The following is a 19,585-nucleotide window of genomic DNA, read 5'->3' on the forward strand; positions in this document are numbered from 1 at the left end:
GTGACAATAATCTCTTATCTGAAAGATGATTTCAATGAACAGTTTTCAGATTGCAAAAAAATTTCAGTGATAACTCAGTTTGTATCTTTCCCTTTGACTAACCTTGAACTACTGAACATATCTTCTTTTACTGAAAACTTTTGGATTAAATGAGACCATTCACCCAAAAGTAGAAGCATTCAATAGGCACACACAAAAGAAAGGAAACTTGCTGTATTTTGGAGTTATCCTTTCATGAGCTAGAATAAAACACACACACACACACACACACACACACACACACACACACACACACATGACATTCACATGCATGCATACACTCACCAGTCACGTATGCCCCTACATGGTGCCAGCTGGACTAACAGTGAAAATGCTATTTTTCAGCAGGTGGGCTGGTTGCAGGGGATGTAGTGTTGGGTGGAATGGCTACAAGGAGAGAGAGGTGGGAGGCAGGAAGAGGAACTGTGGGTAGGTGGCTAGCGGCTAAGAGGGAGATGGCGAGTTTGCTGGCTTGGAATTGTGCGGGGAGGGGTGCCAGATATATTGGCTGGCAAAATTGTAGCAGCTAGTGGAAAGCGGCGCACAATGAAGGCAGTGTTGGGATGTGGATTGGAAGGGAATGACAGGACAGAAGGAGAAATCATTGGGTGGAGGTCGTGGGGACAGTGGTTGCCTAAGATTGAGGCCAGAATTATTAAAAGAGTGGAGGGCGTGCCGTAAAGATAAGGGATATGATCCCTGCAACAAAGGTCTGGGAGTGGGAATGGCATAGGGATGAACTAGGATGTTGCACAGGTTGGGTGGGTGATACAACATCAATTACGGAGGAGTGAGAAGAATCTTCGGTCAGGTGTCTCTCATTTCAGTGCAGGATGAAATGTAATCAAAGGCCTGGTGGTGGATATGGTTTAGTTGTCCCAGTCCAGGGTGATATTGGGTGACAAAATGGCTGCTCCGTAGTAACTGATTGCTGGGGGTGGGGGGAGGATTCGGGGTGTATGAGGGTATGGCACAGGGTATCTGTACAGGCTCCTGTATTTAAGAAGGTTAAAAGAACAGTATAGCCCAATATACTTAATGCTGGTCTGCAGCAGAATTCTAGAACTTATTCTGAGTTCAAATATAATAAATTTCCTACAGACTGAAAAGCTTATGTCCACAAATCAGCACAGTATTCTGAATTCAAATATAATAAATTTCCTACAGACTGAAAAGCTTATGTCCACAAATCAGCACAGATTTAGAAAACACCACTTATATAAAACTCAAATTGCCCTTTTCTCATATGATATACTAGGAACTATGGATAAAGGACAACAAGCAAATTCCATATTTCTAGATTTCCAGAAAGTGCTTAACATAGTACACCTCTGCAGACTGTTGACAAAGGTCCAAGAATACGGTTTAGATTCCCAGATATATGAGTGCCTCAAAGACTTCCAAAGTAATAGAACCTAGTATGTTGTCCTCAGTGGCAAGAGATCATCAGAGACGAGGGTATCATCAAGAGTGTCTCAGGGAAGTGTGATAGGACTGCTGTTATTCTCTATATAAATAAATGATTTGGCAGACGAGGTGGCCAGCTATCTGCAGTTGTTTGCTATGGTGTACGGGAAAGTGTTGAAGATGAGTGGCTGTAGGATGATACAAGATGACTCAAGAGATAATTTCTAGTTGGCCTGATGAATGGCAGCTGGATCTATATGTTGAAAAATGTAAGTTAATGTGGATGAATAGGAAAAACAGATACAGCATTAGTAGTGTCCTGCTTGACACAGTCAAGTTGTTTAAATATTTGAGCATACCAATGCAGAGTGATATGAAATGGAATGAGCATGTGAGGATTGGCAAGACAAACGATTGACTTTGGTTTATTGGGAGAATGTTGGGAAATGAGAAAGTGAGGTTCTTCTGTATAGGAGACTGCATATAGGGCACTAATGCAACCTATTCTTGAGTACTGCTCAAGTATTTGGGATACGAACAATTTGTTACTGATAGGTTCAAACAACACACAAGTGTTATGAACAGCAGAGATCAGGAAAAGAAGGGGGGGGGGGGGGGGGGCACACCAGGTTATCTGAACCAGGTGGCAATTGCAGGAGATGCCAAATTCATACTCCTGAAGAAAAAAATCTTATTTCACAAAGTGCTAAGTATCCAGCGCCAAGGTGCGATTTGTGCTTTTACCAGTGGGGGGGATGTCTTAGGGGTTTTTAGAATTATATGAGGGCGGTTCAGAAAGTAACCTCCGATTGGTCACAGTGCGGGTTGTGGGGGGAGTAGCGACGCCATCTGTGCGTTCACGCACTCAACAGGTCAGTCAGCATCAAGCCGTGGTTGAGTGAACGTCGTACCTGCGCTAGTTTAGTTTTTGTGGCAGTTTGAAATGTGTGCTGCAATAGAAAACCCCGCCAAATGTGAAGTGCGTGCTGTCATAAGGTTTTTTACAGCCAAAGGATATTCTGCAGCAGCTATTCATCGTGAGCTTTGTGCCGTGTACGGACCAAGAGTTATGAGTGAAGGAGTTGTCCGTGAATGGGTACGTTTATTTAAAAGTGGACGAGAAAACGTTCATGATGAAGAGAGGAGTGGTAGACCATCATTGGTGACTGACGAACTCGTTCAGACAGTTGATGCAAAAGTTCGTGAAAATCGACGTTTCTCAATGTCGGAGTTGTCTACTGGTTTTCCACAGATTTCTAAGACTCTCTTGTACGAGATAGTGACAGCAAGATTTGGTTACCGTAAGTTCTGTGCACGATGGGTGCCCAAAATTCTTACCGACCACCACAAAACTCAAAGAATGGCCTCTGCATTAGACTTTTTGTCACGTTATGAGGACGAAGGAGAACCATTGTTAAACAGAATCGTGACCGGTGACGAAACCTGGATTAAGTACGTGAACCCTGAGACAAAAGAACAATCAAAGATGTGGGCACATTCAAATTCGCCTAACAAACCAAGAAAAGCCTCGCAAGATTTTTCTGCCAGAAAACTGATGGCAACGGTGTTTTGGGATGCCAAAGGGGTGTTGTTGGTTGAATTCATGGAACGTGGTACGACCATTAATCAAGACATGTACTGTGAAACAATAAAAAAGTTACGACGGGCTATACAGAACAAACGCCGTGGTATGCTGACTTCCGGTATCGTTTTTTTGCATGATAACGCCCGTCCTCACTCTGCTCGCAGAACAACGGCCCTTCTTGAGTCCTTCAAGTGGGACGTTATCAACCATCCACCTTACAGCCCAGGCCTGGCGCCAAGTGATTATCACCTCTTCATGCATTTGAAGAAATGGCTCGGGTCACAGCGGTTTGATGACGACAAAGAGCTCAAAGATGCGGTCACAGGCTGGCTCCAGGCACAAGCGGGTGATTTTTATGCAGAAGGAATTTCAAAGCTTGTGAAGAGATACGATAAGTGCCTCAATCGCTATGGAGACTATGTAGAAAAATAGTGCAAAGATGTAGTTGTAAGATGTATATATTAAAATATTTTTATTTAACTTGGTGTATTTTTTTAAATCAACCGGAGGTTACTTTCTGAACGGCCCTCGTATATGTTACTAGCTTGGACCATGGCATTACACATGGTTAAACAGCTATTTATAAATAGATGTTAATGCCGAAACTCACTATTCACATGTACGCACTATCAGAAAGGCCATCCCTTGTTATATCTTTAAAAGTACATTATAGGTAAAGCTTATTTACAAAATCATCTATATACAGGCATACGAGGGGAATTCAAAAAGCAGAGGCACATTTGTGAAAAGCTGTACTTATTCTGATGATAGAAAACTGAAACATATTAATAGTATTAATAGTAAGACTTATTAAAATCTTTCAGTGTTCGGCTCCACAAATTTAAATTATATGTGAAGTTTTACTCCAGTGCGTGGGAAATAAACATCCCAGGTTGGGATGCATAAACTAAAACCAGAGGAGGGGATGGTCTGATGCAGAGGGGGGGAAATCCCCCCCATCCCCCCCTGCAAATCGCACACTGTCCAGCGCACATTGGTCCAATTATTATTATATGATTTTGAAATGTACCTGAGCAACCTTTTGAACATTTTTGAACACATTGAAAGTTGATTTCTGAATGAATCATAAGTTGATTTTTCAATGCATGCATAGTGTACATGATGTCTCTGCCAGGGGAATCTCTGTCACATCTGGAAATAAAAAAACCATCCTGCAGACAAAACGGGATGGGGCTACATGAGCTGAGCCGAATATATCCAAATGGATGAATGCCAATCACTGTTTATGTATGTGGTTGACTGGGTGTGTGAATGATCAGCATTCTTATAATTATTAGCAAAATCCATAGCTACAGAGTACCAGAGTGGAAATAAACAACTAACAGGAGTAACAGGTAAGAAATATTACAGATTATCTTCACGATGTATCCTAGAAAATGAAGTTTTGGAAGAACATTTTTGACAGAGTTCTACACTACTAATGGCCAGTTGTACAGTCACCAGTTAGCAGCCGCTTAGGTTCTATTCTTGAAATAGCATGGAAAATGCATTGTATGAAGACGTAATAATGCCTAATTGAGCATAAATGCGAAATAGCTGAACCAGTGATTCTGGCAGGGTTAGGGAAGTTAATCGGAGAATAATTTTTGACAATGGTAGGAATAGTTACAGAATCAGTGATGACAAGATTGTTTGTTAGAATGAGGAAGGTGAAGAAATGGGGACATCACACAAGTTATATGGAAGAATATGATAATTCCAAATTCATATGATGAGAAGGAAAGTTGCTACTCAGTATATAAGGATTTTACATTGCCAAATACATATAAAAATTTCTTAGTACTACTACTTTTCGATCTCATGCGTGACAAAATGGAGCATATGAATGAAATGTGAAACTATTTGGTAATATAAATTTTTTTGCTTGTAGTAGGCCTAATAGGCATTTGATGCTGGTACCTTGTGAATTATATTCTGTCATTTTATTTACATACATGAGGTAGATAAAAGCTACCATTTGTGCCAAAACTGTCTGATTTATTTGGCGTGTGTTACAATTACTGCAATATTAGAAAGAGCTATTTCATTTTATCTAGCAGAGAGTGACAAAATAGACATTATCAACTTGAGAAGCCATATCAGTCTTGGGCATTATTCGTGTTAGCAACATTTTTATCATTAGACATCAGCATTTTGATTTTTCATGTAGCAAAACGTTTGATGAAATTTAATGAGATAATAGATTCTTTCATAGAAAGGAAAGTAAGTCATGTAAAATTGTAGCAAAACTGGAGAGAGAGAATTCTAGGACCGAAGGACTGAAGAAATATACTGTCTTGCTTGTCTATTATCTTTACTGGTTTTACATTTCGGATATTTAATTTTAGATCACACAAAAGAGGAAGTTACTAGCTAATAGGCAATAAAGAGTGCAAATTTTCTGGAGAATTTTTACTCTCCTGGGCAGAAATAATCCCACCCAGTATTAATAGTAGTTTTTTTTAAAGGGGGATAGGATGTCAAACCTGCTGGATGGGAGCAAGAGAGACACCACAGGACATTTTAATTTTCAGTGCCCTCAATATAGGCTTGATGGCTTCCATTACAAAATATACATGTTTGAATTCCACTGAGTGAAATACAGTGAAGTGCAATATGAGAATGCTGTGAGAAGAGACTGCACTTTGGCACACTTAAGACCAAATAACATGTCTTACATTTCCTCGAAAACATATGTTGTGTATATCAAACTCTTCAGAAAGATGTCCGCTTGTCCTATCCCACCAGAAACTAGGCCACCTGTGAAAGCAGCCATGTCATATACAAACTCCCAGTGTTTCCTTAGCTGCCTTTTTGATCCCATTTTTAAAACGATCCCATCTTCCTTCTGTGCACTCCATTTTCTGTCCTTTCATCATGATTTTACAATATGCATTCTCTAATTTTTTGCAATTGCCTTTGTCTTTCAGTTTCTCAAAGTTAATGTGCTCTCTCTTCTGTCCTTTCCAGGTTCTTTTCAATTTAACCAGAACCTCAGCTATTACTAATATATGATCTGAATAAATATCTGCCCCTGGATAGCTTTTGACAGCCTTTAGGCAATTTCATTATCTTTGTTGTATCATTATGTAATCAATTTGATATCTTTTGCTGTCAAATCAAGATATCCAAGTATACCATCATCTTTTGTGGTTATCAAATAGAGTATTTCCAACTACCATGAAATTTTCATTGCAGTATTCCAACAATCTTATAAATATGGTACTCAAAAAAGAAATTTACAATAAATAAATATCACATAGCAACATTTTACATGAGTTAATTGTCACTCACTCTGAAGGCCTCTGGGATCGTGTTGACTTGAAAATACATCCAAGCATGCACCTAAACTGTAATCCAGTGACACAATATGCTTTTTGTCCAATTACTTTATTTAAAAACTTCGTATATATAAACAAGAGTTCATAAATTATCAATACAGATAGTGTAAAAATAAAGCTATTAAAATAGATAATGACTGTACGGCTGGAGAACTGCTGACTGAGGCATTAATCCCCTATCAGAACATACAAGCATGGTAATGCACCTAACAGAAAAACAAAGAAAAATAATAAGACACTTACTATTGTTATAACAGCATTCACTAAATAAATAAATTTAGTAAATTTTAATTTGTTTAGCAATTAGATAACTAGCTTTGATGAGCTATGACAGATGGAACAAGTCCCTTTGTATAAAACCACATTACACTTTAACTGAGTATTTTATAGCTTCTGGCAGTTAGCTCTTGATCAGTTTATGATAACACTTTATGTGTTGAGAGAGATGATGGCTGTGCTTAAATGTGTTTCCACATAGAACACAAATGAACTGACGAACAACGCCACACTCAAACCGCTGATGCCTGGATAGATTATGCTTTGCAGTATATGAGCGGCCACAGCGAGTGCACAAAAAATTGCCTGCAAAAAGGAAATAGATCAGCATATGTGTTAATGAACACACCCTTGCAGAAGATACACAGATTATAAGCAAAATGTCTGCCTAAAGCTTTTATTAATGACAAAGGTAACAATTAAGATAAAAACAATGTAATTTATTGTTATATTACCATTGTGAAATATATTTTTATTTCACAACTCACTAAGAGTACTGCCCAGTAGTTGCCTCAAGGAGGCAGAGCTCTGAGTACAGCTAGTAGAAATACATAGAGACAAGGAACAGAAATTCTAAATTCCAGAACCTTAAGTTCTTGGTTCAGTGTGGAAAGGGGGACTGGATGATGTAGGCTGGATGAATAGAAAGGAGGAAGGGGCAACCCACACTAAGAGGTTCCTTTGGTTATGTAGACCACAAAATTCTATTTGATCAGCTAAAGCGTTATGGTACTAATGACATCCCTCAAGGATGGATGTAGTCTTCACTTCATTAGAAGCCAGCAGGCCACATTGACAGACTATGTCGTATGCACCAAAAAAGCAATATCTCTGATTGAATTACTGTGACATGATTTTTTTATGTGCAAATCAATTCCTTTTTCATACATATGTAGTGTACTATTTAAGGAGACGTTGTTCACTGTACATATATTAGCATCCTGCATAGTTGAGTGAAACAGTACTTCATTTTCTCATTTATATTTTTTTCACCACATTTAAATTTTGTGTCATGTATACATGTCTACAAGCTTAATCATTTGTTCCCCAAACACTAGTAAATTTTCATATAGCTACATTTTATCTGTTTTATTTCTTAACAATAATACATTTTGACATATAACTTAAGTGTTATTTGTGGTGTGTGAGTATTTACTTTCAATTTAATCATGTTTACATTTTGCTTGTAAATAAACATGAGAGCGAAGGATGACAATGTAGCTTTTCGCTGTGACATTATCGAATTTTCTGGCGACTTCCTCAGTTGTCGTCATCACGAGCTTTCAGTAGGGGTGGTAGCTTATTTACTTTGTCAAATTATTTCGTGACCTGTCACAAAGTCTTGGAACTTCCATATGCTACCAGAGATTATGTCTATGTCTATGACAGATGAACACTGGCAAGATGCTGATTTCGTTAGATGGTGTATGACTCATCTAATTTGTCTGTTGCCATTTCTGTATACCACTAAGGTGTTTTTGTTACACATTCTGATCTCAATGGCTTCTTTGATGACAGTATGTAGATGCATGGGATAATAGTTCCATTTTAACAAATATAAACTTATATTTGTTAAAGAGGATGTGTTCACCATCAGCAGATTTCTTGAAATCTTATTATTTAACGAGGCGTTGGTGTTCTGCACAGCATTCTGAAATACTTTTAAGTGACTGAACATTGTAACTACTACCATGTTCATATTATATTTTATAAATTTCAGAAATATCAAGACCTAGGCTGTCTTTTACTGGGTGTAATATCTCTTCAATTTTCTTCGGTGGTCAAAAAATTGAATGAATAGTGTCTCTGCCCAGGTTTCTGTCTGTTTTATTTGCTGTAACTTTGAAGAAAGTAAGGAATACTACAGGCTGATCATTTGCTGGCGACTGGGTATGTCTTTGTTTTTATTTCTTAGAGATAGGTACAATAACATATTGATCACAATAGCCATTCTACCAGAATGCAATTCTCAGATATCTGGTACTTGAATCCAGGTGTTCCTTGACACTGGCAGTTTCAGCTCTATGTATCAGTGTATTTAAAACTGCTTTCTTTTGGGCTGGATGACGACTGATTTGTGCACTGCGATAAAGATCAGTCTGTGTTGGTTTCCAGAAAACAGAGTTCCCCACCCACACATCTGATTTTCACTCACATAGAACATCTAAAAATTGCCCTCCTCTCTTTTTATTTCAGAGATGTATTTGAGATTAGGGTGCACAGTATTCATGTGATCAATTAACAGGTGACGAGGCTTCGTTTCCTGTGCACAGACTATCAACATAGCAAAAGACACAAGATGGTCAAAGAGGAGCTATGTTTAATATGTGTCCTTTGAAATTCTCCATACAGAAATCAGTCAGTGCTGGAGACAATGGAAAATCCATAGTATTTCCCTCAGTCATTTCATAATATCTCCCATTATACAAAATGTTGGTGGTTGTTAAAGTGTGGCAAAACAATTCGATAGTCTCAGGAGGGAAGTCGGTGTGCTATTTATTTTAATGAATCTTCCACTGGGACTTTTGTGAACAAAGAGTCCACATCTAAGTTTTGAATGAACTGATTCTGATTTGTTGAATTATGCTGACAATCATTTAAGAGTTTTCATATGTTGTTAGCAATGACCAATAATTGGTTTAAGTAACTTGTTGAACTATTTCACTAACCTGTAGGTTGGAAAAACTACAGTATCCACAAGCAACGACACTTCATCATAATATGTTGTGACATTAAGAGCCATCCTTTGTCACCAGGAAATGCAATTAGATCTTTGCCTCTCTGCAAAAAAACCACACGTTAAATACAAGTCCTCTTCAACCATCTAGCTTCTTTGCTATGCTGATGACACTTTTAAAATCTGGCCACATGGAATCCAAGAGAGAGAAGGAAAATTCCCAGTTTTAGAAAATCAGATGGACAGATAGGGCATTCTGTTCACCAGGCAGCATCATATACTAACCTACATATCAGCGCACAAATCTTTCATCATCCAGCCCAAAAGAAAGCAATTTGAAAGGGCCTGATGTACAAAGCTAAATCTGTCTTCATCTGGCTTCTGAGATCATCTATCAAAGAAACCTATTATAACAATTCTTTTATACTGAAATCAACTTAACTTTGATTTTACTCCATTATCTTTGGATTGTAGCTCAATTTTTTACTTTGCACCAGAAGAAACTTTTGTAACTGGGAACAATATCTTGCGTCTTTGAACGTGAAGGTAACACTATAACTACTAAATAATGTATGGAATGCATTCAACGTTAGCTTTCAATATATGAACAAAACCAAAAACTTACATCAATCTTCATGAACATTGTACTGACTGGCACAGATCAAACACCTTACAAATCAACTCCAAACTGAAATCACATGGTTACTATCATGTCTTGTTAACTAATTTTTCAATAGTCACTATTAATTTCACATTATTGAACATCTAACACTAACTGATTTACAATTAAAAGTTACAGCTTTTCAAATAGTTACACATATCATGAATTATTGTGTGTTATGGAAAATATTTTGTCATGATTACAATCCAGAATACTCTGTGATTTGTATATTTAATTATATTACATTTCACAACAGTGTTTCCAAATAATGTTTTAATTACAGTTTCATTACTTTGAAAACTTTATTACTGCCATAATTTTGGTGTTTGTGTACGAACACATATGGTTTGTGGTGCAACTAAATGTTAAGCCTCGATTCAAGAAATATTGGTGAGTGGACAACTACAAGAGTGTTCTTTGCTCTACTAATTTGTATGATAAAACTGAATACTTAACACAGAGGGCATAAACTGGAAATATAAAGGAAAATAACATTTCTTACAGAAGTAAACATATGAATAGACAAAACAGTAAATACAAACATACATTTGAGTTGAATATGTGACTGTGTTATCGAATACACCAGCTGTTTGTATCAGTCAATTTCATGTTACCCCACATTGCTACATTACACACACCCCCAGAGTACTGTGATAAAAATATATTATTGCTTTTTACAAGAACAGTAAAATAAATGATAAACTAAAATTATATACGATACTGATATTTCAATAAACTTGACTTGAATTTAAAACCACAATGATAAGAAAACATGATAAAGAATTAATTTATAAATTGTTGGAGTTACATTAATGAGATAGTATTCGTAACTTTTTGTTAAATACATCCGTTAATTACAGACTTTTAATAACTGGCTTCTCTGAAGTTCTTATCTTCTATTCATCATCATTGTCAACCCTTAACCAAGTATTTACTAGGAGCATCACATATTGGAGTGTCCCACTTTTGTTCATCTCTTTAGTTACCTGACAGGCTTTGTCATTGATGCATATCTGAAATAGCTAAACTAGAGCACATAAACAGAAAACATAAAGTTATTTAATAGTCAGTGCTCAGGTACTGTCACGTTAACCTAGTTTTCTTAACATTAATCATGCTTTTTACTATGTCATACATAGGCATTTGATATTTATATGTTGTTCACAAGTTCTAAACTATTTTTTGTACATATTGTATACATGACTTGCATAGGATCACACAAAATGCACCACAACAAAAAATATCGAAAAAGTTAGTAAAAAGAAGAAGGAACAGTATATACAGGGCAATTGCTATGGTAACAATGTGCATGAAAGAAAACCTGGAGCAATGTAAAGATTCATTCATAAGAAGTGTAATAATTAGTAAGTATTATAATGGACATATTCAGCCTCTTCTTTGATCACATATGAGTCTCTCACCTGTCCAATACTGAGCAGGAATGTACAGAGAACTTGTGTTTAGCCAATCATTTTAGTTTATTTTATTTATTTCATGTCTTAATGTAAATGAAAATGTTAGGAAAATGTTGTAAGAATTCATAATATTGTTCTGTCAGTGTAATTATATGCAACTTCTTTGTATTCCAAAGATTTTGTTTTTCAGTATGGAAAAAACTGTAAGTATTGAAGCAAAAAGCAACAGGGTCAATCTTGGTGGGGGTTTGGATGTGCATGGATGGATGGGTGTCAGTGCAGAGTTAATTATTGAAAATTTAATTGTTTTATGGGAGAAAGAGCAGTTTTAATCATGGCTGAAAGTGAGAAAGTTTAAGATCACAAAGACACAGCATGGAGATAGAGAATACAATAACTCAGAACTTTCTAAAACCAGATTGTGTTGCTATTGTTGCAATAGCTTACTGGAATTTTGAGACGAGAACTAATTCTGAAATTCAACATAGAAAGGGTATTGTAAAGGTGACAACTTTGAAGAAAAGAATAAAAAAAGTAAGAACAAGAATTACAAGGGAGAAGATTTTTTTTTTTTAGATCTACAGCAGAAGATGTCGAGAGACTCAGCTGAAGAGTACATAAAACAGCATAAAACCAAAAGCAAGATCATCAAAATAAAGCAATGCATTCTGATCTACCTTAGCAGTACGCTGAGCTGTTTATCATGTTATTTTGAACAGAAGAGAGACTATGGTTTTGCGCACTCTATGGACTGTCTTATGAGTGGAAGTTATAAGCCATTGTGTGTGTATTGAACAGTGGAATGTTTTAAAAATGAGTTTAAACAGTGTACGGACAAAAGCTTGAAACAGTTAATGAATGAATACCAATAACAGAGGGAGCTTGCCATTTAAAACATATGGCCACCTAGTTGTCCCCTGTTAAACTGTGAAACTGTGTCTATGTCACATAGTAATCCATTGTTAAACTATAAAATTGTGTCTACATCACATAGCCATCCATTATTAAACTATAAAACTGCGTCTACATGTTTCTAGCCAGTAAAATCCAGTCCTACATGATATTCTGAAATCATTCCAAAATTTTGAAGTGTTTGTTCAGCCACAAGATGACATCCTGAAGCAGCTGGAGAAATATTATTTGCTTTTTAGTATCTAATTTTCCTACTGAATTTCAAAAATAGATGTAGCATGGTAGCATCAAAGAACAGCCAACTCAGCCAGGTGAGATAGGTGAATTTTCCAGCATTTTCTACAATATTATGAGCATGTTTACTACAACATAGTAACAGTATTTTGCATTCCATAAGAAAAGAAACAAACAGAATTTTATTGCTTATCATTTCATAATCAGCATAAAACTCTCTTGCAAGTATAATTTGTAATTACACCATATAATTTTCACTGCACAAGCATTAGAGATGGTGTGTAATGTAACATTTTACTGAAATGATTAATCATTTCATTACAGAAGTAATTACTTTCTTAATTTATTTACGTGTGGTAGAGGAAAATATCAATACTCTTTTGCTTAACAAGAACAAGATTAAATATTAACATTATGTGACTTACATCACAAAAATATCCAAGTTTAACATTCAATTTACAGCTACTTTGAGTCTCCAATTTTATTAAGAAGTGCGTTCAGGATATCTTACTGTGATAATTTTAGTTAGGAGGGTTCAAATTGTGACCTCATTGGAGTCTGGTGTACTATTTGTGCTGGTACACTGGACTTTTATTATTGGTGCATTATAGCCAGGAGGTGAGAATATTGGATTTGGTAATCCCAGTCAGATGTAATAGGCTATATTCTGGATTTAATATAATTATTTTCAACTTACAATATTGGTGAAAACTGTCTTAACAAATCCAGTTTGAAAGGAAGTTTTTTGAAATGTTAGATTAGGACTATTTTACTTAGCTTGCACAGAGCAAGTGTGACAAAGTTTAACACAAAATACAAAATATATCACTATGAAGGTAACAGTGACAAAATATACATGAAGTTATACACTTCACAGTTACATCCATTTTGGGTGACAACTCCTTCCACAAGATCCCAAGCTGAAAAATTCAACATAGATATTGATGCATACAAAAGAAAATTGACCTCACAGCTGTACAACTTATCTATCAATTTTTAAATCAGTGTGGGAGAGCAATAAGTCACTTTTAAATTTACAGATATGGACACAGTGGTGACAAGATCTGGTAGGATACTTTAATTTTGGATTCTCTTTCTTTTCATCTTTAAGTCTCATTACTCCTCTTCTCATTTTCAAAATTGAACTGTCATTAAAACAATATGACTCGATCTATTCTAGTACATTTTCAGTTAGACATGTTAGTTCCAATCATATTACGCACAACAGGTCCCCAAGATGACCCGACAGAAAATTATATCACAGTTCAAAATCCTTTGCTTGAATTACAGTTACCATGACACTTCAGAAACAAATACATCTTCCTCGAGACAAGCAAATTCTACTTCTCTATGACTTCATACTTTGACAATCCATTATGCTCCTATGATCGCAGGGATGGTTCGAGACCATTTTTTCACCCAAGTGAATTATCACTTGGTGCCCACTGTGTCAGTTTTCACAACAAGCTGTGACATGCACTGTACACAAATCTTACACATGGGCTACTCTCTCAGCTTGATTGCCTTAGCAGCTGTCACTAATTGTGATATGTCCTTCATAAAACTCATACAGTTGTGGCATTTGTGGTGTCCACCTCACCTGGCCCCAAGCAGCAGCTTGTGTTGCTTGGGCTTCAAAATGGCCCAGTATGAACATACTATACTAAAAATTTTGAGTCACAGTCTGGCACACAGCTCTAATCTGCCAGAAAGTTCTCTATCAACTAATGCTCCACTGCAGAGTGAAAATACATCATGAACAAGATGTTCCTTTACATAGAATAGAATGGATCATTTTCTATCACATCTTTATTCAATTGCAAATGAAATTAATGTTCTCTCATTGTAGTTAGATACACTGTAATGAAAATGTTCGGGTCCTACCCCTGCTTCATTTTCCAATTTTCACAACAGTTTTTGTTGCTTATGACAAGATGGCCCACCCCAGAATCCTAAGAATAGGTGGACTGTGATGACTCCCTCCATTCACTTCCACTCGTAGCAGCAGACAATGGGCTGCACTGATCAAACACCAGCAATGAGCAAAGCGCCTGACAGGTAAGGTACCACTGCACCTACACAGCACCCTCACGGGTCACTTCTGCAGAAGGTAGAGTTTAGACTGCCATGCCTGCCAAACTGCTGCTTCAGCAGTCTCTTCTTCCACTTCCACAAGGCAACATCTCCTGCACTCTGGCCAGCTCGTCCCAGGCAACACCACGTGGTTCGCACTGTTATCTGCCACTCTTCGTTGGAGTGCATGTATATGAATGCACAGCAGGATATTGCACCCATGTCCAGTATCAGAGTTATCTCGCAGCCCAATTAATGAGAAGAATAGTGCCATGTCTTTTGTACTACTTTCCCAAGCCGCATTCCCTCAAGGAGATTCCCTTGGCTGCAGCTTCCAAGCCTGATGCCAGATACCTGTTTCATCCCCCCAGTATCAGAACCTGAAAGACTGTGTGCACTGTGGTGAAGTGCAGTGTGCGCCAGGAGTACCATGCGGGTTTATTACTGTTCCATCCCAGTCATTTTGGCACCCCTCTACCACCAAGCACGCCACTGAAGCCAATTTTCTCATGCTGCTAGACGACACTGAACAAAGTACTGTAAACTATTCCATCCTACACAAAGACTCCACCACGAGTGGGGAGCCCCCTTCATTAAGAGGTAATAACTTTTTAACTTTTTAAATTTTATTGTAGTTTTTAGCTTTTATGAATAGCATCTCCGAACCAGCTGATGTGCCTCTTTCAGCATGGCCTATTATTTATTGTTGTCTTTGTTAATTAGAAAGCCTCTATAGATATGTATGCCTATGAGCAGCATAGGAGGGAACCTTTAAATTGTCCCTTCACTGGTGACCCCCTCCTAACCAAAATGCCAAGTCCCATTACCGAAACATGCTAGTTTTTCTTTTCATTACTCCTGTTAGCACACCCCACTTGGTGGTTGTGGGATTGAAGGGACCAGACTGCTACGGTCATCGGTCCCCCACTTGGTCACAAAATCAGTTCCCATTATGTTGACCAGACACATCCCTCTCACACCCCCACTTGCAGTTTGCCTTCTAAACTCCCCTCCCGCATCCTCCTTACATCCCCTCCCACCGTGCTCACCGTCGCTCACCTCCACACGTGCCCTCCCCACACCCCTCACACATGCCCTGCCTCTGCATGCACCACCACACCCCACCTGTAGCTGACAGCCACGCACCTCAACAACTCACAGTTTTATCATGTGGCATACTGAATCCTCCTTTCTACAGCAACACAAAATGGAAACTGTATTGCGTAGTCCTCGCCGTGTGTGTCCCACTTACCTTCTTCTCCACAATCCCCCATATCTGACAGGCTGTCCACACTATTGAGTCAGAATGTACTGCCGCACGTTCCCACTCCTGGAGTGGTCACACCTGACAGGCTCTCTAGCCAGGAGTCTCCCATTACCCCTCCCACCCCAGCATCTATGAGCAATTTGGAGGTGTCAGATCTTTGTACACAACTGTCAGCACTACAGAACTAATTGACTCAGCTGACAAACGGGGCAGTGCACCCAGCGTAAGCCGACTCTGCAGACCCTCGCCCGGTCAAGCGGCTGTTCACCTGCCCCCTTTCAACCCACGTGACACACGCCTGTGGTTTATTTCCATCGATGCAGTTTTTGCAGGGTGCTCTACCGTGAACAATGCAATGAAATTCGGGATGGTTCTCAGCCACATCAGCCCAACCACTGCTACCCAAGTACAGGATCTTATTTCACATCTACCAACTCTTGGCAGCTACACTAAACTAAAAGACCACATCGTATCCAGCTTTGTGCCTTCGGAGCTACAACAAGCAGGTAAGTTTATTATCACCCAAGCAGTATGATAACATCTGCCCATCCCTGTTGCCGGGTCACATCTGAGCACTCATCGAACGGCACTTCCTTCTCAAAAACCTGTTTCTAAATTGCTGGCTCTTGCACCTTCCCACTCCCACAGAGGCTACCCTGGCCTCACATGCCCATTTATCATTAGGTGACACAACGGTCTCGGCGGATTAACTGTTCAAAACCCCGGACTCCAATCCCTCCACAGCTGCAGCGCAGAACACTGGCTATCACACCACTGTTCTGGCTGGTATTCATCCACCCTACCACAAGCCCCCACGTGCGTGACATCACTCACACCACTTGCCACTAATGACCCTCCACCCAGCATGTAGGCCCCTGACCTCTAACAGATTCTGATACGCCAGAGATCAGAGACAGCAGCACTTACCATCAGCATTGTCTACCTACACCTCACACACCTGCCACCAGGTGCTGACTACACCCCCCCCCCCCCCTCAGCACAGTGCTGGCCCAGGCAAAAACAGCCGTCCCGATTGGCACAGTTCTAACCATCCCCCTGACCGCCACTGCCAACTAGGCACAGCTTGCTGGTACCACCAAAGACTGACAAGAATGCCACCAACTGCAGACCTCCATGCTCCTAGTCCCGAAACGCTGGTAGCCACTGGCAGTGGAATCCCCTGTTGCTGTATCGCTTCACAGCATCTATTCATATGGGATTTGAATGATGCTAGTTACCCTTTCCAGTACCTCATTGACACCTGCTCTAATTTATCCATATTTCCCATAAACTACTACCAAATCCCAGCCCCCCTCCCCTCTCCTCTCCACATCACCAAGCCAACAACTAAGCCATCCCTACTTATAGGGTGCTTAGCTGCTCATTCAATTTAGGCCTTAGGAGTGAACTCCCATGGACCTTCACAGTCACGGATATTACCAATCCCATAGTGGCCAATGACTTCCTTGGTCATTACAGTCTACTGGCCAACACAGCAAAGTGTCGTTTAGTTGATGGAACCTCTGGGAGGTCCATAAGCTGCATTTTCCGTCCCACCATGAAACAGTTGGCGATTTCAGTCCCTTATGCTCAGCTCCTTGCAGAATTTTCCCCTCCTAATCCAGACAGCCAGTGCCCCCAAGAACGTTTAGCATGGTGCTAAGCACTATATTACCACTAGCCCTGCCCCCCCCCACCCCACCCCATTTTCTGCTGCAACCACATCCCCCCCCCCCCCTTACAAGTGCAAAACCACACTAAAGGTGTTTGAAGAGCTTCTCGCCGCCAGAAAACTTCACCCTTCCAAAATTCCTGGGCTTCAAGCTCTTAACCTAATCCCCAAGCCCCAAGAAGGACAGTTCCTGGGACCCATGTGGTAATTACCATAAACTCAATGCTCACACCATCCCTGACCCTAACCTGCTCCAGCCCTTTGCACTTACAACAGCGCCGTCTCGGGAGCTATTTTCTTCAGTAAGATAGATTGTACTAAAGCCTACACACAAATTCCCGTTGTCCCAGAGGACACTGAGAAAACAGCCATAATTACACCTTTTGGCCTGTTCAAGAGTGCATTCATGACATTCGGCTTCTACAGTGCTGCAGAAACATGGCAGTGACTTTTGGAATACATCCTCTGGGGCACATTCAGGAATTTCACCTTCCTAGATGATGTACTCAGCTAGTCCAGGGACCCTACTGAACACCACCAACACCTACGCAAAATTTTGTTACACTTACAGAAAGCTGAAGTGATCCTCAACATGACAAAATGCATTTTTGGGATGAATGAGGCTGAATTCCTCTGACACTTAGTCTCTGCTGCTGTCTCATGGCCCCCTCTCCAAAACAGTGCAATCAGTAACCAACTTTTCATGCCTTACTATCTTCAAAGGCGTCTAGCATTTCATCAGCATGGTTAACTTTTTCCATCAACTTCTTACGGAAGCTGATGACACCCTAGACTCTCTTACTAAAGCATTTTGGGGCAATAAAAACAAAGGCAACAAACTGGTCTCTTGGACCCAGACCACAATTGCAAGCTTAAAAAAAAAAAACAGGACCTTACCAATGAGGCCCTTTTGGCCCACCCCAGTCCTAGTGGGTCCCCTCAAAATAGTGACGGATATGAGCCAGATGGCTATCAGGGCTGTGCTACACCAATGTGTGGACCACATCTGGCAACAGCTCACCTGCTTTTTGCCAAGCACTCTGACGCACAATGTTGCTGGGGCACATATCACTGTGAGATGCTCCAGTCCATGGAGCCATCCACTACTTCCAATCTTCAGTTAACGAACGCGACTTTATGATCTTTACACACCACCATCCCCTCGCTTCTGGTTTCTGCGTGAAAGACATAGACCAGTTCCCACCCTGAGAGTTTAGGCTATGGAAGTACATTGCAATATTCACTACCAATGTCCAGCACGTTGCCTGCATCAATAACATTGTGGCAGATTGCCATCGACAAACTCTTAGATTACAATGCCCTGGTCGTTACTCAAAAGGGTGACCCGGATTTAGCCCATGCCATTCAGAACACTGACTCTGGCCTCAGTCTCCAGCTAAGACCCATACCTGGCTCTGACCGTAAGATCTGGCATGACGTCCTCACAGATCCCTCATAACCTGATGGTTCCAACGATTGCTCCCACACCTTTCTCCCTCCCCTCCTCGGAAAACCAACAACTGACTGTGTCCACAGCCTTGCATACCCAGGCATCAGTGCTTCTGCCACGATCATGAAACAATGCTTTGTCTGGTCAGACATTCAAAATGACTGCAGCAGATGGGCCTGCCCCTGTGTTCTGTTCCAGCACGCCAAGGTCAGACAGCATGTTCACTCCCCTGTGGCTGCCATTCCCCCCACATAACACTGGTTCACGTACATACACCTTGACATTGTCGATCTACTGCTCCCCTCCAATGGATGACGATATCTGCTAACATTTATTGACAGATTTATGCGCTGGCTGGAGGCCGCCCCTATCCCCGACATTTCAGCTGAAACTGTGGCTGCGGCCTTCATTCGGATCAGAGTCCTGCTTTGGATGTCCCCTGCCCCCCCCCCCCCCCCCAACGTCTGATCACAGGTGCCTGTTCACCTGTGCCCTCTTCCAATCTCTGCCAGTGACCAGTGACTCCAATTTTCACACCACTAACTACCTTCCTGCAGCTAACAGAATGGTGGAGTG

The 19,585-nt window shown here is 40.0% G+C and overlaps 1 protein-coding gene across 1 annotated transcript in view; it reads right to left on the reverse strand.

Moving 5' to 3' along the window:
• Positions 1 to 6,443: 6,443 nt before the first annotated feature.
• LOC126253570 (uncharacterized) overlaps positions 6,444 to 19,585 on the reverse strand; it is a 56,459-nt gene continuing 43,317 nt past the window's right edge. Inside the window, exon 5 of the mRNA XM_049954990.1 lies at positions 6,444 to 6,954. Coding sequence (XP_049810947.1) covers positions 6,802 to 6,954 — 153 coding nt within the window. The 3' untranslated portion in view covers positions 6,444 to 6,801. The remainder of the gene's footprint in view (positions 6,955 to 19,585) is intronic.

Source organism: Schistocerca nitens, chromosome 4 (assembly GCF_023898315.1).
Source record: "Schistocerca nitens isolate TAMUIC-IGC-003100 chromosome 4, iqSchNite1.1, whole genome shotgun sequence".
Lineage (NCBI taxonomy): Eukaryota > Metazoa > Arthropoda > Insecta > Orthoptera > Acrididae > Schistocerca > Schistocerca nitens.